At 44.0% G+C, this 23,734-nt stretch overlaps 2 protein-coding genes across 4 annotated transcripts in view; both read left to right on the top strand.

Moving 5' to 3' along the window:
- Positions 1-368: 368 nt before the first annotated feature.
- Positions 369-8,453, top strand: LOC109869992 (peripherin-2-like). The gene is made up of 3 exons (XM_031804596.1): positions 369-1,423; positions 5,254-5,500; positions 6,903-8,453. The coding sequence occupies exons 1-3, from the start codon at positions 843-845 to the stop codon at positions 7,107-7,109; spliced, it is 1,035 nt and encodes a 344-aa protein (XP_031660456.1). The 5' UTR covers positions 369-842; the 3' UTR covers positions 7,110-8,453.
- A 9,299-nt stretch (positions 8,454-17,752) lies between these two features.
- The window catches only part of LOC109870089 (protein quaking-B-like), a 17,365-nt gene continuing 11,383 nt past the window's right edge, over positions 17,753-23,734 (top strand). Inside the window, exons 1-4 of one of the 3 annotated variants that reach the window (XM_031804830.1) lie at positions 17,753-18,033; positions 18,130-18,298; positions 21,002-21,153; positions 23,253-23,369. In XM_031804830.1, coding sequence (XP_031660690.1) covers positions 18,151-18,298; positions 21,002-21,153; positions 23,253-23,369 — 417 coding nt within the window. In that variant the 5' untranslated portion in view covers positions 17,753-18,033; positions 18,130-18,150. Of the gene's footprint in view, positions 18,299-21,001; positions 21,154-23,252; positions 23,370-23,734 lie in introns of all 3 variants that reach the window. The other 2 variants (XM_020460423.2, XR_002252096.2) reach the window with 2 other exon arrangements.

The following is a 23,734-nucleotide window of genomic DNA, read 5'->3' as shown; positions in this document are numbered from 1 at the left end:
TAGGTGGAGCTAAGTGGGTCATGGAGAGTCTTACATGGTTTTTGGATGGTTTACTGAAACATCTTAGGTGACTACACTGTAAACATTCTTCCTCGCCTGAACCCAGGGACCCCTTCCAAAAGTGCAGCACGGCGTTGTTCCACATCTCCACTCTCCGTCAACCGTTAACTGTCCTTATTAATGGCCCCCGGTGCATTCGATCAGGGTGACAATGACCATGTGAGCATTCAAACCAATTATGTCTCCTGGCAACAGCTTACAGCCAGGCTCATCTTCTGGAGAGGGATTTTTGTAAATGGGTTCAGGCTGCTTACAGGGGATTATCATGACGCACCTCCCCTCCGCCTGGAATCTGGAGGATCTTCCTCAATCCTCTTCCAACCAGCGAAAGGAACATCACGATTAGCCTCACCTGATGATTTCAACGTTTTTGGAGGGAAAGTTTAGAACTAAGGCAAGGGGGCAAGTGTAACCCTGTGTTCTGTCATCCGTCTGGGTGAGTTTTCTTTGTAGGGTCTGGCCACTATGGGAGAGGAGAGGGTCCTGAAGGAATAACCGCACTCCTCTTTCTTTACCTCTGCTCCTTCTCTCTGGGATGGATTACAGATCATTGCCTGAGCTGACAGTCCTGCACTGCTGGATGAGCTGCAGGAGAGACTGAGAGACGAAGAGAACGGCTGAAGCCACCTTACAGGGAATCAACGGTTCAAACCGCTTAACGAGAACAGCTGAAACTCTGCTGGCTGGGGCATCCAGAAGAAGGACCCGACTGTAGAGCTATATCTCATCTCAGTAGTGTATTTTCCTTGTGTATAGGTAAGGAATATCCCTAGGTTGCCACCATGGCACTAATGGTGGTCAAGTTTGACCTGAAGAAGCGGGTGAAGCTAGCCCAGTTCCTATGGCTGATGTACTGGTTCTCAGTGATGGCAGGCGTGCTCGTCTTCAGCATGGGACTGTTCTTTAAGATCGAGCTGCGTAAGCGCTCGGAGATGATGGACAACAACGAGAGCCACTTCGTTCCTAACTTACTAATTGCCGTGGGGCTGCTGGCCTGTGGGATCAACGCCATGGGAGGCAAGATCTGCTACGACTCCTTGGACCCTGTCAAGTTCTCCAGGTGGAAGCCTATGCTCAAACCCTTCCTAGTCTCCTGTGTGGCTTTCAATTGTCTCCTGGTGCTGACGGCTCTGCTCTGCTTCCTGATGAGGATCCCTCTCCAGTTCACGCTGGCCGAGGGCCTGAAGAACGCCCTGAGGTTCTACAAGGACACAGACACGCCGGGACGCTGCTACATGAAGAGGACTTTGGACCAGATGCAGATTGAGTTTCGTTGCTGCGGCAACAACAACTTCAGGGACTGGTTCGAGATCCAGTGGGTCAGCAACCGCTACCTGGACTTCAGCGCCAAGGAAGTTAAAGAGTGAGTCATGATATTAGCCACAGCTCTAGGATCAGTTCTAAAGCTATCCCAACCATATCCCTAACTATTAGGTGGTCATAATGTAGTGATGTACGTTTTTTTTTTTAAGTCAGAGGCCTATATATTAGGCCCACACCAACAAATGGCATGAATGGAGATTGTAGGGTTAGGTTATGGTGAGTTCACTGTTCTTAATGGGTGTTCAGTATAAATGGATTGCAGGTGCAAGGAGGGGGGCCGTAAGCAATATAAAAGGGTCACTTTCGATTATAAGGTAAAGGAGGGATTACAGGGTCAGTGGATTTGAGGTTTTAGTGTTAGAGGTGGTGATGGGGCTGTGCGTACGTGTGGGTTGGTTTTCGATTTACGGGAGGTGAGGGGGATTCAGTCATTAGTGTGGAGTAATAACGAAAGTGGTGGTAGGGAGGGAGTTGATATTTCTGTGAGAGTTGAAGGGGAATGATGCAAGGGTTCGTTTTACAGTTTACGGGTGTAAGGTGTGCTTGTGTGCAGGTGTTTCAAGTGTTGGTTTTCAGTGTAAGTGATATCAAGTGTGTGGTTGTATAAAGGGACAGTTTTCATTGTAAGTGTTCTCAGGTGTGCGAATGTGTGTGTGAGCCTGTGAGTTCTTAGTGGCCAATCTTCTTGGACCACATTTCCTCCCCCTTCAGGCTTATGTGCTAACGAATCAGCATGCGGCCTGGTGATGGTCTGGGAATAGACCTGTCTAGAGAGAGAGACCGAGTTAGCCAACAAGGCCTTGCGTAGAGACAGTGATTGGCCAACCATTCACTTACGACAATTATTGACCAATAAGGGCTTAGCTAGACACAGTGATTAACCAATAGGACCTCAAGGAGATATTAGCCGCATGCTCTTTTGATTCAGGGTTGATGACGACGACGATGGGCTATGGGCTGTTAAAGGACCACATCTTAGTCCTGCTTAAATTGCTTATCTTTCAGGAAACAAATGATCTAAAGCAGGGCCTGCAAACCCTCTTCCTGGAGATCTATGCAAATTTAGTCTCTAGCCCTACTGTAATACACCTGATTCGGCAAATCAAGGTCCTGTTAAGTGTTTCCCACCCCTGGTCTGTGTCAGCGTTAACCTACAGTGTCAGTACTCCCAACAGAGTGTAATTCCATGTCCATATTGTTGGGAATGACTGGGAATGATCTGTATCCCTGTCACATTTTTTATTTAACCTTTATTTAACTCCGACAAGTCAGTTAAGAACAAATTCTTATTTACAATGACGGTCTAGGAACAGTGGGTTAACTGCCTTGTTCAGGGGTAGAACAACAGATTTTTGTTTTACCTTGTCAGCTCAGGGATTCGATCTAGCAACCTTTCAGTTACTGGCCCAACACTCTAACCACTAGGCTACCTGCTAGGCTATCATACCACTCTTTCCATAATGCTAATTTGGAACTGCCCTACACCTGTCAATCACAATTGAAACTCCACCCCCAGACCACCCAAAGGCCAAATGCACACTTCCTCCTACAGAATCAGAGATGACTGCTGTCACAGTCAGTCCATTCAGTCTCACTTTGTTAGGATAATCCTCATCTACTCAGACGATCTACAAACTGCTTGATTGATTACCCGTCAACTACAACTCTGTTGACAAGCCACAGCGATGTTTACTACTACTGTATATCCAGCTATCTATTAGCTAGTATGCAGACTAATTCCATTTAGGCAATTCATCCTCATTGAAAGTAATGGATCAATCATCAATTTATGAATATAGCAAGCTTCAATGCCATACAACTCTCCTTCCGTGGCCTCCAATTGCTCTTAAATACAAGTAAAACTAAATGCATGCTCTTCAACCGATCGCTACCTGCACCTACCCGCCTGTCCAACATCACTACTCTGGACGGCTCTGACTTAGAATACGTGGACAACTACAAATACTTAGGTGTCTGGTTAGACTGTAAACTCTCCTTCCAGACCCATATCAAACATCTCCAATCCAAAGTTAAATCTAGAATTGGCTTCCTATTTCGCAACAAAGCATCCTTCACTCATGCTGCCAAACATACCCTTGTAAAACTGACCATCCTACCAATCCTCGACTTTGGCGATGTCATTTACAAAATAGCCTCCAATACCCTACTCAACAAATTGGATGCAGTCTATCACAGTGCAATCCGTTTTATCACCAAAGCCCCATATACTACCCACCATTGCGACCTGTACGCTCTCGTTGGCTGGCCCTCGCTTCATACTCGTCGCCAAACCCACTGGCTCCATGTCATCTACAAGACCCTGCTAGGTAAAGTCCCCCCTTATCTCAGCTCGCTGGTCACCATAGCATCTCCCACCTGTAGCACACGCTCCAGCAGGTATATCTCTCTAGTCACCCCCAAAACCAATTCTTTCTTTGGCCGCCTCTCCTTCCAGTTCTCTGCTGCCAATGACTGGAACGAACTACAAAAATCTCTGAAACTGGAAACACTTATCTCCCTCACTAGCTTTAAGCACCAACTGTCAGAGCAGCTCACAGATTACTGCACCTGTACATAGCCCACCTATAATTTAGCCCAAACAACTACCTCTTTCCCAACTGTATTTAATTTTTATTTATTTATTTATTTTGCTCCTTTGCACCCCATTATTTTTTATTTCTACTTTGCACATTCTTCCATTGCAAAACTACCATTCCAGTATTTTACTTGCTATATTGTATTTACTTTGCCATCATGGCCTTTTTTGCCTTTACCTCCCTTCTCACCTCATTTGCTCACATTGTATATAGACTTGTTTATACTGCATTATTGACTGTATGTTTGTTTTTACTCCATGTGTAACTCTGTGTCGTTTTATCTGTCGAACTGCTTTGCTTTATCTTGGCCAGGTCGCAATTGTAAATGAGAACTTGTTCTCAACTTGCCTACCTGGTTAAATAAAGGTAAAATAAATAAATAAATAAAATAAAATATAATTTCAATACATCCTCTGAAATGCCCTCTCAGTGTAGAGGAGGAAAGTAACTCTGGGAGAGATAATTCGTATGTGTTGTGCAGCATGATTTTTCATATCCTTTTGCTGTAATTTCTGAGTATTTGGCAGATATACTATATGTGCATCTTTCCAAGAAAGATGTGTCCTCCAAGAGTTGCTGAATGTTTTTCTCATCTTCAGTGTGCATGTCTGTTTATGTTGGAAAGCGAGGTATGGTGGAAGTATTATTGTTCCTTCCCAACGTGAGCAGAGTTCTTGGCTCATGCACCTTCGTTGGAAAGCAAGTGACAGTATTAGTTTTCCTTTGCACTGTTTCTTCCCAAAGCCAGTGTGAAGAGACCGTGTTCACAGTAGGGAGGAGCTAATGGGGTTAATCCCATTCAAACAGCATGTGAGAGACTGATAGACCTTAATGATCCTCTCTTTACCAGGTACACTGTGAACTGATTTCAGCTCTGTGTCAGGACCAATGCAAGCACTGTAAACCCTCTATCATGGATACTGAATGAAAAATCAGTGTTAGGTTGTGTCAAGGTATGAGTGACTTTGTTGTAGATGTTCTTTCAGCCTAATCCTACCTTTCTAAATGCTGGTAGTTCACTAGCACTTCCTCACACTTACAGTACATGATGATGGATGGATTGGGTAGCACTTTCATATATTACCCTGAGTCTAACCTCTGCCCTTTGCCCTCTGACCCCCATTCGCTTCAGCAGTAATGTGGATGCGAAGTACCCGATGGATGGCTACCGTTTCACTCCGCTAACCCCATAAGGACCTTGAACCTAACACACAATGCACTGACCCTAACCCACAATACCCTAACCCCTGTCCTTTGCCCTTTCACCCCCCAGTCGTATCGGCAGCAACGTGGATGGGAAGTACCTGATGGATGCTGTTCCATTCAGCTGCTGTAACCCCGGCTCCCCTCGGCCCTGCATCCAGTACCAGGTGACCAACAACACGGCCCACTACTCCTACGACCACCACACTGAGGACCTGAACATCTGGAAACGGGGCTGCCGCGACGCACTGATATCCTACTACGGAGGCATGATGAACACCATAGGAGCCCTGGTGCTACTGGTCGCTATTCTGGAGGTAAGGAAAATGCTCCCTCTTACTCGCTTTTCAAAGGCGTGGGGTGATTATTTTGTGATGGCGTTCATCACTGACCGATGACAAAGTTGCCCCAGATGCCTGGCTAGATCCAGAGTTCCTTGCATGGTGTCCTCCTTTCCTCTCAATGTACATTTCCACACCTCCTCCACCCCTCCATCTCTCCTGCCATTGTCATGTTTCCAGGTCATGTGCGGGCTGCTGATACACCTGCTGCTCTCTTCTGCAGAGGCTGCATCACCTGCTAGGCTTACAGCGGTACACACACACACACACACACCTGCCAGGTTTACAACGGTACACACAGACACATGCGTAGAGGCAGCTTCACCTGTAAGGCTTACAACAGTAGTACACAGGGCTGGTAACTAGACTGCTGTACTGGTAATCCTGTGGGTCCGTGTGGATGCAGGCTTTCACAACAACCAAAGCAGACTAATTAAGACTAATTAAATCCATATTGAAGAAGATTCTTGGTTGGTTAGTTGAATCAGGTGTGTTACTGATTTTGGCTGGCGCAAAAGTCTGCAGCCCCACTGGCCTACGAAGACAAAAAAGCAAAATGGCTGCCCTTGAACATGCACTGTTTGTCTCTTTGTCTTCTTTTCAGAATAAATTATCTGAAGAAGTATGAGAGAAGTGTTACTATACATTTTTAGCTGTTTTGGTATTTGTAAAACATATATTACTAAGGACAGCAAATCTCTGTTCTAGAAATCTTACAGTACTTAACGTGTACTAAAAAACTGGACTCAATCTGCTGAAGCTTATCAGGGACAAAAACAGCCATGGCTATCTCCTACCTGGAATAGCCATGGTTACGCAACTGTCTCCATGGTATTACCTTACCGATAGCCTTGTGAGAGGTGGAGTGATGTCTTCATTTGGGGGAGGGACCAGTTATGGAAATCAGACTCCTGATCAAATACTGGAGGTTATAAAATGACCAATCAGAAACACAGATAGTGTAGAGGTAAAAAATATATATATATTTTCTTGTGTATGCTATGCTACATAGCAAACTTATGATTGCTTTTGTTTGTTGTTGCCATCTCTGTTAGTGTGATTCTCTGTTTTTAACTCCTTGCTTCAGACTGGTTGGATGTGTTTATGTGGAACATATTCAGTTGTTAAATGGTGATTGGTGTGATCCTTTACCTACAGCTGTTAGTGCAGGCTGATGTGTCTGTCACTCTCTGGGTCTACCCCTGTTGGTTGGTTAATGTGTTTTTAGATTTAGTTATGGTGGGTTTTCACTTTCAGTACATGAGCGTGTTCTTGAAGCTAGCTCTTACTTCAGGCCAGGTGTAGCTCTTCACACACACACTAGCTGTAGTCTTAGTCCAGGCCAGGTAAGTAATATGTCTCTCTTTATCCTCTGTAGGTTATTGTGATGATCGGCCTCCAGTACGTGAACACCTCCCAGTGCAACCTGGCCAACCCAGAAGACCCAGAGAGTGAAAGCGAAGGCTGGATCCTGGAGAAGACGGTGAAGGAGACGTTTACTGACATCATGGACAAGATGAAAGCCATGAGCAAGGGTAACGCAGTGGAGGAGGGCGGAGTGGATGGTGTTGCCACGGTGAGCTGATCACGATATGCCCGCACAAACTGAGACCACTCCCACCAAAGGGAAGAGAGGAAGATTGACCACCTCCTTTGCATTTATGACACAACATACAGACATACACAAATATGCGCACAACACACACGTTTCTGGCCATCTGAAGGGAAAACTAAAATAGACAGATCCGGAGTACATGCCAGCACATAGGAAATTATGAATGTACGAATGCATGAATGTATGTGTAAGTTATATTATTACCGCCCCCCCCCCCCCACACACACACTCACAATACACTTTTTCTAAACCTCATGATTTTTCAATGCACACACTCCCTCCAACCCCAGATTTGTTAATCTTCCAAGCAGTTCCCATTTGATGGGATACTCTCTGTGTGTTTTCTAACGTATAATTCTGCTCTATTTCATGTTCATATTTTACAACTTTATTTGTACCCCTTTTTTTTACAAAATGAGAGGAAAAACATCAAAACACTATCCACTGTCATGAAAATGCATAATGTCAGATATTTGCATTGTATTGAGAATAATATATATATATTAAAAGGTTAAGAGTAAGGTCAGGAGAGCAGGTATGTTGCGTTTTAAGGATGGTGTGGGGCTGGTGGTTGCTACGCGACCCTCCAGCCCAGAAAGGAGGTTAAAGTGGAAAGGTTAATTCATCGCCCAAGGAGCAGAGAGTTTTATCTTAAAATATTTGGACCCACCTGTAGAGCACTTTTTATATTAGCAAATTCCAAAGAAATGGACTGAAACACCTCAGACATCACCTCTTTAAAGTCCTTCCTCTCCTACCATTACCTTGAGGGATGGAGGGGGGTTGGAAACTCCTGGGGTAGGGGAGGTGGAAACATTTCAACTTGATGGTGTTGAAGTTTGGGGTGCGCTGCTGGAGGATTGGAGGGGCTATAGGAGACGAGGCGCGGGGGAAAGTGGCAGAGGTGAACCAGGGGTGACCCCAAAACTTGAGGAGGACATTTGAGATTGGCAGCTAAACCCCTGATCTCCAACCCCTGAACTCTGACCCCAGCCCCTGCTCTGTGACATCACTCAGCAGGTCCAATCAGCATTTCTCTTATTGGACCGTCGAGAGTTACTGTATATATCACACTCACTAAGTTCCTGTACATACCTCACTCATAGGCCAACGCCCGTGCTACTGTTATCTTTGTAAATAGTCTAGTATTGATACATAACTTTTTTTAAACAATGTAATTAATAAAAATTATTTTATTTACTTTAAAGAAAATGTGTTTTGCCATGGGAAATCAATCTGGTTTTCTTTCTGTATGTTGTGTAGAAAGATGATAAGACCATTGTGTAAATTTGAATAAAGGATGTTAGCCACATGAAGTAGAGTGTTGTGTTGTTTCTACTTAAGACTGATCAGAAATCAAACACCAATGCCTTCTGGGAACTCAGCGGGGCACCTGATTTAGCCAATTGGATCAGGGTAATTATCAGATTATAGCGATCACATGGACACAGGACAACCCTGCACATGGAGGTTGAAGGACGTATGTGTGTACGTGTGTGTGTGTTCTGTGACTGTGTGTTCTGTGACTGTGTGTTCTGTGGTTTTAGATTTGATCTATTACTTTCTATGTGTTTCTATTAGTTAGGCAAACAACGGATCCACCATTAACTACATTACAAATTCCAATGTCATTATTTAAGCCTCTTTATAAGACTTGATCTGACTTATTGAATTGTCTCATTTTCAAATTGTCTGTCTATGACATTATGTGATTGTCTGTGTCCAGCTGTAAAGAGTAAGTCTCATAGTTTATAGATTTAACTCGACAACACCAGAGCCCAGTCATTCATCTAAGCATTCAATGACAAACAGAGATACAACAACGTTATTCACCTATGGGCGATCATCACATATTTTGTCAAGTAAGTTGCCAACCAGCGCCATTCTGTTTACTTTGCTGTATATTTATAAATCGGCATATACCAGTGCCTTCAGAAAGTATTCACATCCCATGTCTTTTTCCAAATTGTATTGTGTTTCAAAGTGAGAACCTTGATTTGTACCACCAATCAAGGTTCTGATTCCATGTTAAGTTAGAGGGTAGACCTGTAGAGGGCTATATAGAGGGCAGGACAACAGTAGTTGTTATTTTGGTATTGTGCTGGACCAGGTATAATGGGGTAGTTAGCTAGTGAGTGGGGTCCTGAGGGGCAGTTAGTGGGTGTGTTGGGTAGTTAGCTAGTGAGTGGGGTCCTGAGGGGCAGTTAGTGGGTGTGTGGTGTAGTTAACTAGTGAGTGGGGTCCTGGGGGGCAGTTAGTGGGTGTGTGGGGTAGCTAGCTAGTGAGTGGGGTCCTGAGGGGCAGTTAGTGGGTGTGTGGGGTAGTTAGCGGGGTCCTGAGGGGCAGTTAGTGGGTGTGTGGGGTAGTTGCAGGCACCGGTAAAGAGGCCAACAGTAGGTGGTGTTGTGGTTAATCAGCAGCTCTGAGCAGATAAGAGGCCTAAAGAAGCCTTAGGTTAACATTATTAGACATCAGCCTGGAGAACAGCTGACCAGCCGTGGACATACATCACTAAGGGAGGGAGGGTGATGGAGGAGGTGTGGAGGGAGATGGAGATGGGGTGAGGCTGGAGAGTGTGAGGTAGAGAGAGAGAGGTTCTCACTATGTTCAGAGCCAGAGCACACTGTTTACACCACTGCGCCACGGCAGTTCACAATTGTCTAGCAAGCAGGGAGTGTACTTGATGATACTGAATGGAAACAGCACTTTTTTGAATCCTTTAGCTTTATGCTTTCCCAAAAACCATAGCCCCAACCTTAACCACTCTGAATTAACACCTAAACGTAACCATTTGAGTTGTTTCTGTTTTAAGCCTGGACCCACACGTAATTAATGGATTAAAAAATACATGTTCATCCAATTACGTCAAATTCCGAAGTAAAACTTTGAGATCAAGTTGCAGGCTATAAAGGTGTTTCAGGGTTAGGGTGGGTAAAGCGTCTTAGGGTGGGTAAAGTGGGTTAGGGTGGGAAAGAGGGTTAATGCTAGGTGGATCAGGTGGGTTTATGGTTAGTGAAAGGGTAGGTGAAAGGTGTGTAGTAGGCAGGGGTAAAAGTAAGCCAAAACTGTCCGGTACTGGCAAAATAAATATTGGGGGTACACCATACCGGTAAAACATGAGCCTTTTCACAATAATTAAAACAGATTCCAATAAAACTGTAGGCTGCTACACTATTTATCTTTACCGCATGTCAGTCGCATGAAAAATGAGCGAATAGACTTGAAAACTTGTTGAATACTCTCCAAAATGCTACATGCATTGACATTTTTGCCAATGCATACTGAGATGAGTGTCCGAGAACGAGATGAATGCAGGCAGTGTATTGTTTACAATTCAGTTTACAAGACTTGACTAAGCCTAATGACTGACAATAACCGAATAACCAAATTTATCAACAGGCACTGTATGGATGCCGGAATTATTTTAGAGTGGAGTAGCCTAACATACTGAACAAAAATATAAACGCAAAATGCAACAATTTCAAAGATTTTACTGAGTTACAGTTCAAAGAAGGAAATCAGTCAATTTAAATAAATTCATTAGGCCCTAATCTATGGATTTCACATGACTGGGCAAATGCTCAATTTATATAGCCCTTCGTACATCAGCTGATATCTCAAAGTGCTGTACAGAAACCCAGCCTAAAACCCCAAACAGCAAGCAATGCAGGTGTAGAAGCACAGTGGCTAGGAAGAACTCCCTAGAAAGGCCAAAACCTAGGAAGAAACTTAGAGAGGAACCAGGCTATGAGGCGTGGCCAGTCCTCTTCTGGCTGTGCCGGGTGGAGATTATTACAGAACATGGCCAAGATGTTCAAATGTTCATAAATGACCAGCATGGTCAAATAATAATAATCACAGGCAGAACAGTTGAAACTGCAGCAGCAGCACAGCCAGGTGTACTGGGGACAGCAAGGAGTCATCATGCCAGGTAGTCCTGGGGAATGGTCCTAGGGCTCAGGTCCTCCGAGAGAGAGAAAGAAAGAGCGAATTAGAGAGAGCATACTTAAATTCACACAGGACACCGGATAAGACAGGAGAAGTACTCCAAGTATAACAAACTGACCCTAGCCCCCCGACACAAACTACTGCAGCATAAACACTGGAGGCTGAGACAGGAGGGGTCAGGAGACACTGTGGCCCCATCCGATGATACCCCCGGACAGGGCCAAACAGGACGGATATAACCTCCACCCACTTTGCAAAAGCACAGCCCCCACCCCACTAGAGGGATTTCTTTAACCAACAACTTACCATCCTGAGACAAGGCTGAGTATAGCCCACAAATATCTCCGCCACGGCACAACCCAAGGGGGGGGCGCCAACCCAGACAGGAAGACCACGTCAGTGACTCAACCCACTCAAGTGACACACCCCTCCTAGGGACGGCATGGAAGAGCACCAGTAAGCCAGTGACTCAGCCCCTGTAATAGGGTTAGAGGCAGAGAATCCCAGTGTAGAGTGGAGAGAGGGGAACCGGCCAGGCAGAGACAGCAAGTGCGGTTCGTTGCCTTTCCGTTCACCTTCACACTCCTGGGCCAGACTACACTCAATCATAGGACCTACTGGGCTAGACAATCTGGACCCTCTCTTTCTAAAATGATCAGCCGAAATTGTTGCAACACCTATTACTAGCCTGTTCAATCTCTCTTTCATATCGTCTTAGATCCCCAAAGCTTGGAAAGCTGCGCGGTCATCCCCCTCTTCGAATCCTGCCTTTCTAAAATCTTTCAAAGTCAATTTAACAAACAGATCACCGACCATTTCGAATCCCACCATAACTTCTGCGCTATGCAATCTGGTTTCCGAGCTGGTCATGGGTATACCTCAGCCACGCTCAAGGTCCTAAACGATATAATAACTGCCATCGATAAAAGTCAGTACTGTGCAGCAGTCTTCATCGACCTGCCCAAGGCTTTCGACTCTGTCAATCACTGCACTCTTATCAGCAGACTCAATAGCCTTGGCTTCTATAATGACTGCCTCGCCTGGTTCACCAACTACTTCTCAGATAGTGTTCAGTGTGTCAAATCGAAGGGCCTGTTGTCTGGACCGCTGGCAATCTCTATGGGGGTGCCACAGGGTTCAATTCTCGGGCCGACTCTTTTTTTCTGTATATATCAATAATGTTGCTCTTGCTGCTGGTGATTCTCTGATCCACCTCTACGCAGACGACACCCTTCTGTAAACATCTGGCCCTTCTTTGGACACTGTGCTAACAAACCTCCAAACGAGCTTCAATGCCATACAACACTCCTGAGGCCTCCAACTGCTTTTAAATGCAAGGAAAACTAAGTGCATGCTCTTCAACCGATTGCTGCCCGCCCAACTAGCACCACTACTCTGGACAGTTCTGACTTAGAATATGTGGACAACTACAAATACCTAGGTGTTCCTGCCTCTCCTTCCAGACTCACATTAAGCATCTCCAATCCAAAATTAAATCTAGAATTGGCTTCCTATTTCGCGACAAAGCCTCCTTCACTCATGCTGTAAACATACTCTCGTAAAATGAACTATCCTACCTATCCTTGACTTCGGCGGTGTCATTTACAAAATAGCCTCCAACACTCTACTCAGAAAACTGGATGTAGTCTATCACAGTGCCATCCATTTTGTTACTAAATCCCCATATACTACCCACCACTGCGACCTGTAATCTCTCGTTGGCTGGCCCTCCCTACATATTCGTCGCCAAACCCACTGGCTCCAGGTCATCTATAAGTCTATGCTAGGTAACACCCACCCATAGCAAACACTCCAGCAGGTATATTTCACTGGTCATCCCCAAAGCCAACACTTATTTTGGCCTCCTTTCCTTCCAGTTCTCTGCTGCCAATGACTGGAACGAATTGCAAAAATCACTGGAGCTGGAGTCTTATATCTCCCTCTCAAACTTTAAGCATCAGCTGTCAGAGCAGCTTACCGATCACTGTACCTGCACATGGCCAATCTGTTGAATCTAACCTTGGTTAGCGTGCACTGTGCCCGGCCCGCCACAGGAGTTGCTGGTGCCCGATGAGACAAGGATATCCCTACCGGCCAAGCCCTCCCTAGCCCGGACGACGCTGGGCCAATTGTGCATCGCCCCACGGACCTCCCGGTCGCAGCCGGTTGAGACAGAGCCTGGGCGCGAACCCAGAGTTTCTGGTGTCACAGCTGGCACTGCAGTACAGCGCCCTTAACCACTGCGCCACCTGGGAGGCCCCTGTAACTGTTTTAAAGTCACCATAGGCCTCATGGTGAAATTACTGAACGGTTTCCTTCCTCTCCAGCAACTGAGTTAGAAAGGATGCCCGTATCTTTGTAGTGACTGGGTGTATTGATACACCATCCAAAGTGTAATTATTCATGACTTCACCATGCTCAATGGGATAGTCAATGTCAGCTTTTTATTTTTACCCCTCTACCAATAGGTGCCCTCCTTTGCTAGGCATTGAAAACCTCTGTGGTCTTTGTGGTTGAATCTGTGTTTGAAATTCACTGCTCGACTGAGGGACTTTACAGATCATTGTATGTGTGGGTTACAGAGACGAGGTAGTCATTCAAAAATCATGTTAAACACTTATTACACACAGAGTGAGTCCATGCAACTTGTTAACCCCAATGGCTCCAGGGGCGCAGGACAATGGTGACCCTGGCCGTGACCCCACTCCCTGAGAGTGCCATAGTTGGGATATGCAAGAAACACATTTCCATTACACTTGAACAAGTCTGTAAGAGGATAAATATAAGCACCCAAAATATTGTATACAGTTTAAGACAAGTACTGTCAAAGTCACTATCCTAACTTCCTAACTTCCGTTGCATGCATTAATGTCACTGGGAGCCTTAAGGGAAAATGTGATATAAGTAAAAGTTAGGATTTGGCCTTGCTATCCAGGACCTATATATAGGCGGTGTCAGAGGAAAGCCCATAAAATTGTCAGAGACTCCAGTCACCCAAGTCATAGACTGATTTCTCTGCTACCGCACGGCAAGCGGTGCCGGAGCGCCAAGTCTAGGACCAAAAGGCTCCTCAACAGCTTCTACCCCCAAGCCATAAGACAGCTGAACAATTAATAAAATGGCCACCAGACTATTACATTGACCCCTACCCCCACACACTGACTCTGATTCTCGTTATTGTGTTACATTTCATTATTGTTATATTTGGTAAACATTTTCTTAACTCTTCTTGAACTGCACTGTTGGTTAAGGGCTTGTAAAGTAAGCATTTCACTTGTTGTATTCGGCGCATCTGACAAATAAAGTTTGATTTGAATAGGAATGGTGGTGGTTTAGCATTGTACATTCAGAATCATATACCTTTTAAGAGGAGGGATGACCTTAATCATGTCAAGTAGAGGCACTATGGGCTCAAGTACATCTGCCTCACCAGGCACCTATATTGGTAGGATGTGTGTATAGACCTCCTAGCTCTAAGGTGTCCTATCTGGATGACGAAACAAATGGTTAATGACACCACTAGGTCATCAACTAAGTTGGGTCACCGTTCGGACACGCGCATTGCTCTGATCTTCTGTAATATACTATTGCAATGCTTAAAGGCCAGATCAATGCCAGTGGTCTGGACAGACCATAATATTGTGAACATAAACCATGTAAAAAGGATTGTGGTCAAGATAATAATAATTAAAAATGTAATCATGAGCAATTTCAAAGTTATTTGGCTGCTGTACCCTGGGAGCTGATTTATGTAGAGGATGATTTAAATCACGCTACAGAATGTTTTATTGATGTTCTCACTGAGGTAATGGACCATCATGCCCCAGTAAGAAAGGGTACAGTTGGGGCGCGTCCATCTCCATGGATTGATGATGAACTGGGTGATGCTTTTTCTCAAAGAAATATGGCAAAAGTCTTAGCAGCCAATTCTAAACTAGAAATTGATGAACAGACTTTTAGAACACAATACAGTTAAATTAAATCGTAAGGAAAATAAAATATTTGACAAAAAAAAATGCTTATATTGATTCTAAAAATGATTGTAAAAAGGTATGGAATATAGTGAAGAGCTTACTTGGAAAACCAAGATTATGTTGGTCTATTCCACAAGGAAAAGGCCAGCACAACATGGGATGTGATTAAGCAATGTACAAATTGAGGAATCAATGTACAAATTGAGGAAGTGGCAGAAACCAAACTACTAGGAGTGCAGCTACACAACTGCTTATCATGGTCGCCTCAAATAACTAATCTATGTAAAATATAAACAAATTAAATTGCATGCATGATCAGAAGGATAGCTAAATATGTACCGGGAAAGATTCTTAAGCAAACAACCCAAGCATTAATTGAGAGTCAGGTGAACTACTGTTCTGTGGTCTGGGGAAATGCATCAGCATGTGAGATTAGACAGAACAAAGCAGCAAGGATTATTTTAAGGAGGAGATATGATTATTTTGTTGTAGTCATGCAGAATGCTCTTGGGTGGTCATCAATCAACAAGTTCATTGTGAAATAAAATGTCCACCATTTAAAACGGCCAAACACCATTCACAACAGTATTCAGTTGGTAAGAGACAGACATTTAATCAATACAAGGAATAGATTGTCCAACATTTACTGTATTTGTTAACTTGGCAGAAAAGAAAAATTGGCAAAATAACATTTCGATTCAGAGCAATAAAGAAATTGAACAATTTATCTGAGAAAACCAGAAACCATTCAATATATATATTCAAACAATACCTTAGAACCATTTAAATATAATAAATTGGAAGGTTTTGCAGGACTATGGTAGATGAAGGAACAAACATATATTTTCAGACTGTTAGAATATTTATCCGGTCAACATGTCAGTGTATTATGTCTGTTGTTTGTAACAGTGTGTTATATGTGAAAATGTGATTGTATTATAAATTAAAAGAGATCCCAATAAAATAAAATACAACTTAAAGAAGCCGCATTTTGCTGCCGCCTGCTGGTGTTTGTAGGTACTGTTCTTGTAGCACATGGGGATGTGAGAAACATACTCCTCAGCCTTGAAGTGTCCCCACTTACACCAACTTGCTTTTCCTGTGGTGCCGACTAGTAAGACACTTCAGGAGGGTGGGCATGTGTGCTGGCAAGGCAGAGGTCGCTCCACATATGGGCTAAATCTGGAGTAAGTGGTACTCACTAAGCAAGTAGCTTGATGTCTTTTACAGTGGTGCCGTGACACGGATCTACAGTTGCGCTTAGCTTAACGCTGGGGTCGCAGTTGAGTACGTTTGAGGGGTGAATGGAGCACATGGGGATGTGTGAAACTTACTCCTCTGCCTAAAGTGTCCCCACTTACGCCAGCGAATAGCCAGCTTTTCGTGTGACTCTTCAGAAGAGCGGTCATGTGTGCTAGCAAGACAGAGGTCCCGAGTTTGCACCAATATGGTCTTGCTAAGCAAGCAGCTTGAAGCCGTTTACTCTGCTCCCCTCTCTCATCCTGCCATTTTACAGCAGTTACATTGGGAAACACTAGATGGCACTCTCCTCTGGTATTTCCTTGGATTTTTGTCCTTTGTTCAGTGATGTCATAGTTTGACCTCTAACCCAAATCTCTGGGTTCAAATGCCTAACGTTCACTTCATCAAAGACACAGATACTACTGACAAAAAAAATTCTGAACTCTCTCTCTCTCTCTGCTGTGAGTATGTTTCAGTAGCTAGTCAGTGTCTTGTGTCCTGGTGAGAGGTGGTATTGTTTGGGCCATGAGAGGACAATGTCCTACCTCCGCTCTGAATACCCACCATACCATACCAGGCTGGACCAACGCCATCATCCAATAACACACACAGGCACACAAACATGCGCGCACACACACACACACACATTGTCCCCTACCCCATCAGACGTATAAGACAGTCGTTGTCTTGAAGGTTAACTACACACGTCTGATTGTTAGCAGGAATGACATGCGGTGCCTGGTGGGTTGAGATGGGGGAGGAGAAGGGAAAGAAAGGGGGAAGAGAAATGGTGGGGTGAGATGGGAGCTCAATCTGAGATTACTATTCTTTCTCTGTGTGTGGTGTGTATGTGTGTGACTTTGTGTCTTTTGATTCATATTCTGTCTGCTGCATATCTGTGTTGGAGTGTACAGAGGAATGACAGTGTGAGACAGCTGTGGCGGATAAAGACTAGAGTCAGAACAGCTAGTCTACAGAGTCAGAACACACACACACACAGTCGTGCCAATTACAAGGCATTATTATCCAAAGTATACATTAATTTAGCATTTTATTCAAAGAAAGTGTGTGTATGTGTGTGTGTGTGAGACAGAGAGATAAAGAAAGAAAAAAGACAGAGACCACCTGCATGCCACACACTTTCAGAGATCCCCAAGTGACAGACAGCAACTGAAGGTAGAACAGGTGTGCATAACTCTGAGTGCAACTGGACAAATAGCATTGTTGACATTGTCATCTAGAACAGTTCATCCTCTAAGTGTGTATGTGCGTGTGTGCGTGTGTGAGGAGAGAAAGAGAGGGGAGACATCATGCCCTCTCACCTGAATCGAATCTTCGGGGACACACAGCGCGCTCTGGGTCCACCCACTACCCCATTTCGGTCTCTCTCTCTCTCTCCCACTCCCTCTTTCAGTGTGATGTTTGGTCATATGACAGGGTCTGAATACCGACACACACCGGACATGAGCGAGTAGGAGTGAAGGGGAGAAAACAAGTGAACCGACCCGAGAGAGCGTGAAAAGGCACTAGGGCACTTCTATCTGACTGTGAAACGGTGAAGAAGGGAACTCGCTTAAAGAAACAGCGGACACGAGTTTCACCAACTAACTTTTGCGAGTATAGGCCTAATCAACTGAGCGGAGTTTAAAAAAACTATTTCCAAGCCTCTCTCGTTATTTCTTTCCCATCTTTTTAGCGCATGACCCCGGGACTGCAGAATACTCAGAGCGGTAAGTGACAAACTCATCACAAAATCGGAGGCTGGGGCTCGAGGCAGCATTTTGGACATCACTTTTATTGCAGAGCGTCGCGCCTTGATTTTATAGACTTGAGTTGTGAGAGTGACCATGGTCGGGGAGATGAGTGAGCAGGTCCGGGAAAGACCAAGGCCCAGCCCGGACTACCTGATGCAGTTGATGACGGACCGGAAGGTGATGAGCTCTCTGCCCAACTTCACTGGCATCTTCACACACCTGGAGCGGCTCCTAGAAGAAGGTAAGTGTGTAGGCTCAATACATATTTTTAGATTTACAAAAGACATGGTAGCTTAGGTATAAAGTTAGTTGGTGGATATCTCAATTATATTGCATGGTATAGGCTACACTGTAAAAAAAAAAACGATTATTGTTATGTAACTAGTTCTACAGCCTTTTTTTGTTTACTCAACTTTTCGATCCAAGTGTTGCCTGAACTAAAAACAAAATATTGGCCCAAATTTAGCTCCAACTTGATTCAACATATGCAAAAAAGTATGTCAATTTAAAATGATGTGTTTGCTCAGCTCATCTCATATGTTCATTCAACTGCAAGTTATTATTTGGGCATCAAAACTAAAAAAGGCTATGCAAGATTTTAAGGTTGGGGGGTTCACCGACCACCCCAGACAAGCTCACTCTCCCTGCCTGTTTCATTACATATTTACATATTTTATAATTCTATAAAATATGCAACAAATTTTCCACTAACAGGTTTCTGTGCCAATGCACTACACGACCAACCACACAACCAAACCAAAGCATACCAACTTCGGGCACTTCAATATCATGGTTTGTGTTAACACCACAATAAATAGACTGTGTCAAGCTCAACAAATGTTAGATAGTTTGTGTGTATGTATTGATATGTAGGCTACGTGTGTCATTTTTAAATGGATGTACATGTAGTTCTGTCCTTGAGCTGTTCCTGTCTATTAATGTTCTGTATTATGTCATGTTTCATGTTTTGTGTTGGACACCAGGAAGAATAGCTGCTGCTTTTGCAACAGCTAATGGGAATCCTAATAAAATACCAAAATTACATCCCTCCCTAACTTGTAGGCTTACCCAGTATAGAAGGCTTGGTTTGACAACCTCTGAATATCATTAAACTTTTTGGTGTTTTGGAACAGATCTCTTTCCATTCATCAATTGGCCCGCTGTTTTGATTGATTTACTTTATTTGTCAGTAAAAAAAGTGTATATATATATATATATATATATACACACTATTTTTAAACGTGACCTGGATTGCACAATAAAGTCCACAATAAAGGGACTTATTTCCATTGCGGCCCCTTTAAAAAAAGAAACATAAATACACATACGATTGCATAGATACAGTCACATTACAGAGATGGAAATTAAAAAATGCTCAACTTCCAGATGAATTTGAGAGGGTGTTTACTTAAGTACAATTCTTACAAGCCTGTTTGGCTGGTAGCTTATTCTTGAGATGTTTGGGGCTACTGGTGAACAATGATGTGCAGACAAAGTCAAAGTGACACTGGACTAGCGCACCAGCTAGGCTTCCATCCAATTGCCGACAGATCTTAATGTGAATATTCTACAATCGTCATAAAAACAATATGCCATTTCAGAGTTTCCTTTAGGAAAATGTGTCACTGGACAACTTGACAGGGAAGATTTAAGATTTAAACAAACATTTAAAAAAATTTTTTTTACAGTGTACGGTGAGATACACACACATGCTTGCGCACACACACACAATAATACACACACCAGGCAGTGAGTGCTGTGAACAAATGGACAGTTGTTAGGCCGGTGACCTAATGTGCGAGGGGTGTGAATGTGGCACCCCATCCCGGGCCAGGCACGAGGTTCAGTACACGGCCAATGGGATAATATAATAAATAAAATATATAATAAAATATTTGACTGGGGAGGGCGTGCAGAGACTGTATGTATTTCAACACAAAGCCACACAGACTTAGTCAAGTTGAACACCATGCAGAGCCTGTAAACTGATAATGTGTATTTAAAAAATGTATTTAAACAGAAAATCCCATTGAGACTAAGGCCTCTTTTTCAAGGGAGCCTTGCACACAATCATACAAATTCACAATATTTACAATTTCAACACACACACCTGTTTGTGTGGTTGATTGATTCATTTATTGATTGTAGTATTTCAAGAAGAACACTACCGCAACAACCAAACACACCCCAAACAAGACAAACAACACGGAAACAAACAATAAGATGTTATGTGGAATTATCGATCAGGGTAACAATGGTCATGGTGTTGTTTTTGACAAAGGGAAAGCAGAGGGGGATTAAAAAATAGAGAAAAAAGGTAGTAAGAGAGAAGAGAGGAAGACAAGAGAGGGGGGAGTTATTTGAGCTAGGATTTATCTCAACACTTCAACCTGCCATTACACTATCTAGAGCTGTCTGTATTTATAGACTGGACCATGGTCAAACATGCACATACTTTCACACTCATGCACGCACTGTCTATCTTTCTGTCCTACAGCCACATTATTCATATTGTGTCAGGTTTACTACTGTGGCTGTCTCATCCAAGACACATCATCCACGGTGTGTGTGTGGTGTACGTGTAGTGTCAGGTGTCTGTGTAATAATCAGGTTTACATGTGAGGTCAGGTGTGTTATTAGAGGCTTAAAGCTGTTGTGATTATAGGTTTACATAATTAACTGTACCATTTATTATTACTATGGTCACACTTAGTTATCACTCTGCTTCCATCAGGTCATGGTTATTTCACAGGTTAGTCACTGTGTGTGCGTGTGCGTGTGTGCGTGTGAGTGGTTGGCTATTATATGTTGTTAGTAATGCATCATGCAGCATTATTGGAAGTCTGAGCCAGACAGCTTTAAACAAACACACACTATCTTTATTTTGTTATTGGGCCTAGTGTTCTAAAGGATCTGTTTCTCTCTCTCTTTCTCCCTCCCTCAGAGATAGGTAGAGTGCGCAAGGACATGTATAACGACTCGATGAATGGAGGTGTGGCCGCCGAGGGGCGGAACTCTGAGGAGCTGCCTAATGGGATAGGTCCAGTGGCTCAGCTGCAGGAGAAGCTCTACGTGCCCGTCAAAGAGTACCCCGACGTGAGTGGACAAACCTTTTTTCGCCCTTTGTAGACTTTATTGTAGTGTCTTTCCAGAGTGACAGAAAATGAATTCCGAAATCAAACCCTTTCCATAACAACAGAATCTTCCAGCCCGTTGGAGGGTAAGGTAGAGCCATTGCCATGTTGATACTCCTGTCTGGTCCTTTCAGATTTGTTAACACAGATGGGGTAGCAATATAGGGGGAAGGGCTGCTTTCTAAGCTCCCAGCCCTTATAAAAGGGGGTTAGAATGTATGGCAGGACATCAGATAGAGGTGATGACAGAAGCTTCTCTTCATTCACATGATAAAATGGCAGTGTAACTCTGGATAATGCGCGTGCGCCCGTGCACACACATACAGACAAACACACAGGCACATGCAGAAGCATGCACACAAACTCACACAAGACGATGGAACAGATGAGATCAGGGCTAAAAATACAGAATAGCTCCTCTCTCTAGTGTGTGTGTGTGTGTGTGTGCGTGTGCGTGCGGGTGTGCGTGCATGTGGGTGTGTTAAAGTTCTTTAGGAATGAAGAGAATGCGTTGACACCCATATAGAAGTGGGGGGGGTCAGAGAAACAAAAACAGACAAGACACAAGGGTGTGAAAGGTAGAGAGACAGAGGGAAAGACAAATGGAGAGAGAGATGGGAAAGAGGGTGAGAGCTAGAGGGGCAGCTGTCTTATTAATCTCTCAGCTCCAGTGACAGATAAGGTTAAAGTGTCCAGCCTCACCACCAGCCAACACACACAATGACCTATTCCTGACTCACTCTCTCTCTCTCGCACGCACGCATGCACGCACACACACACACGTGCACACACACACATGTGCACACACACACACGCACACACATATGCACAATAAGAACAGAAATGAAATATTAACATGAAGATTGCATAATGCAAAAAGATAAGAAATCCCTCTGCCTGTGCCATCCTGGGTTCAACGGGATATTTCAGCAGCGCTCACTAAATCAGTTGTGGCCAGCTTTCCTCCTGGAGAGTGAATGGACGTGCAGGATTTTTCTCCAGCCCTCTTATAAATACATGTCACTATACCAAATTCTTTCGACAACTACATACTTTGGAGTGAGTCCGTTGTTTGTGATTTCATGGACAATAGACACTCCAAACTGACCAACAACACACACCACACACACGCGCGTGCTTGCGTATAGGCTTCAGTTGATTTTTTCCGTGCTGGGAGAGTATTCCTTTTAATATTAAATGTCTTATTACTTAGCTAGTATGAACAAGTTACCAACCACGGCCAGGAGTATTACTTAGCTAGTATGAACAAGTTACCAACCACGGCCAGGAGTATTACTTAGCTAGTATGAACAAGTTACCAACCACGGCCAGGAGTATTACTTAGCTAGTATGAACAAGTTACCAACCACGGCCAGGAGTATTACTTAGCTAGTATGAACAAGTTACCAACCACGGCCAGGAGTATTACTTAGCTAGTTGACCTCAAGTTACCAACCACGGCCAGGAGTATTACTTAGCTAGTATGAACAAGTTACCAACCACGGCCAGGAGTATTACTTAGCTAGTTGACCTCAAGGTACCAACCATGGCCAGGAGTATTACTTAGCTAGTATGAACAAGTTACCAACCACGGCCAGGAGTATTACTTAGCTAGTTGACCTCAAGGTACCAACCATGGCCAGGAGTATTACTTAGCTAGTAGACTACAAGTTACCAACCACGGCCAGGAGTATTACTTAGCTAGTTGACCACAAGTTACCAACCACGGCCAGGAGTATTACTTAGCTAGTAGACTACAAGTTACCAACCACGGCCAGGAGTATTACTTAGCTAGTAGACTACAAGTTACCAACCACTGCCAGGAGTATTACTTAGCTAGTAGACTACAAGTTACCAACCACTGCCAGGAGTATTACTTATCTAGTTGACTACAAGTTACCAACCACTGCCAGGAGTATTTCATGGCTAGCCGCCAACTCCTGGCCCTACCTATTCTTAAAATATGTCTCTCTCTGTGTGTGTGTGTGTGTGTGTGTGTGTGTGTGTGTGTGTGTGTGTGTGTGTGTGTGTGTGTGTGTGTGTGTGTGTGTGTGTGTGTAGTTTAACTTTGTAGGTAGGATCCTGGGTCCGAGGGGTCTGACAGCCAAACAGCTGGAGGCAGAGACAGGCTGTAAGATCATGGTACGAGGGAAAGGATCCATGAGAGACAAAAAGAAGGTACGTGCCTACCATCACACGCTCACACCAATGACGTGAGGTCTGTGGCTGGGTAGGCACTGGCTATTATCAGAGCCAGATTTACTCACAAATAAACACGGATGAAGCCCAGCTTCACCACACAGTACAACAGATAGCTTAAACAACCAGATTGACATAGGCTACTAACCGAAATTGACCGACAATTTTCAACAAATGTAAATACCAATGTAGCTAAGATACACAAGCGATAGCCTCCGATGGGGGCATATTTCATATCATCCGGCAAAATGACACGCTGCTCAACTCCGCTCAGCCATACACTGATGTAGCATCCACAGTTACAACTGATAGGTGGCACTTTTAAGCCTTGAGACAATTGAGAA

This window comes from Oncorhynchus kisutch, linkage group LG25, assembly GCF_002021735.2.
Source record: "Oncorhynchus kisutch isolate 150728-3 linkage group LG25, Okis_V2, whole genome shotgun sequence".
Taxonomy (NCBI): Eukaryota; Metazoa; Chordata; class Actinopteri; order Salmoniformes; family Salmonidae; genus Oncorhynchus; species Oncorhynchus kisutch.
Note: the sequence above shows the minus strand (reverse complement) of the source record. Positions and strands in the feature narration are given on the sequence as shown.

What these genes read in the sequence shown, in the direction of transcription:
- LOC109869992 (XM_031804596.1), top strand. Translation starts at nt 843, where the DNA reads ATGGCACTAATGGTGGTCAAGTTTGACCTGAAGAAGCGGGTGAAGCTA. An exon ending in AGCGCCAAGGAAGTTAAAGA is followed by an intron (nt 1,424 to 5,253) that starts GTGAGTCATGAT and finishes TTCACCCCCCAG; the next exon opens with TCGTATCGGCAGCAACGTGG. An exon ending in TACTGGTCGCTATTCTGGAG is followed by an intron (nt 5,501 to 6,902) that starts GTAAGGAAAATG and finishes TATCCTCTGTAG; the next exon opens with GTTATTGTGATGATCGGCCT.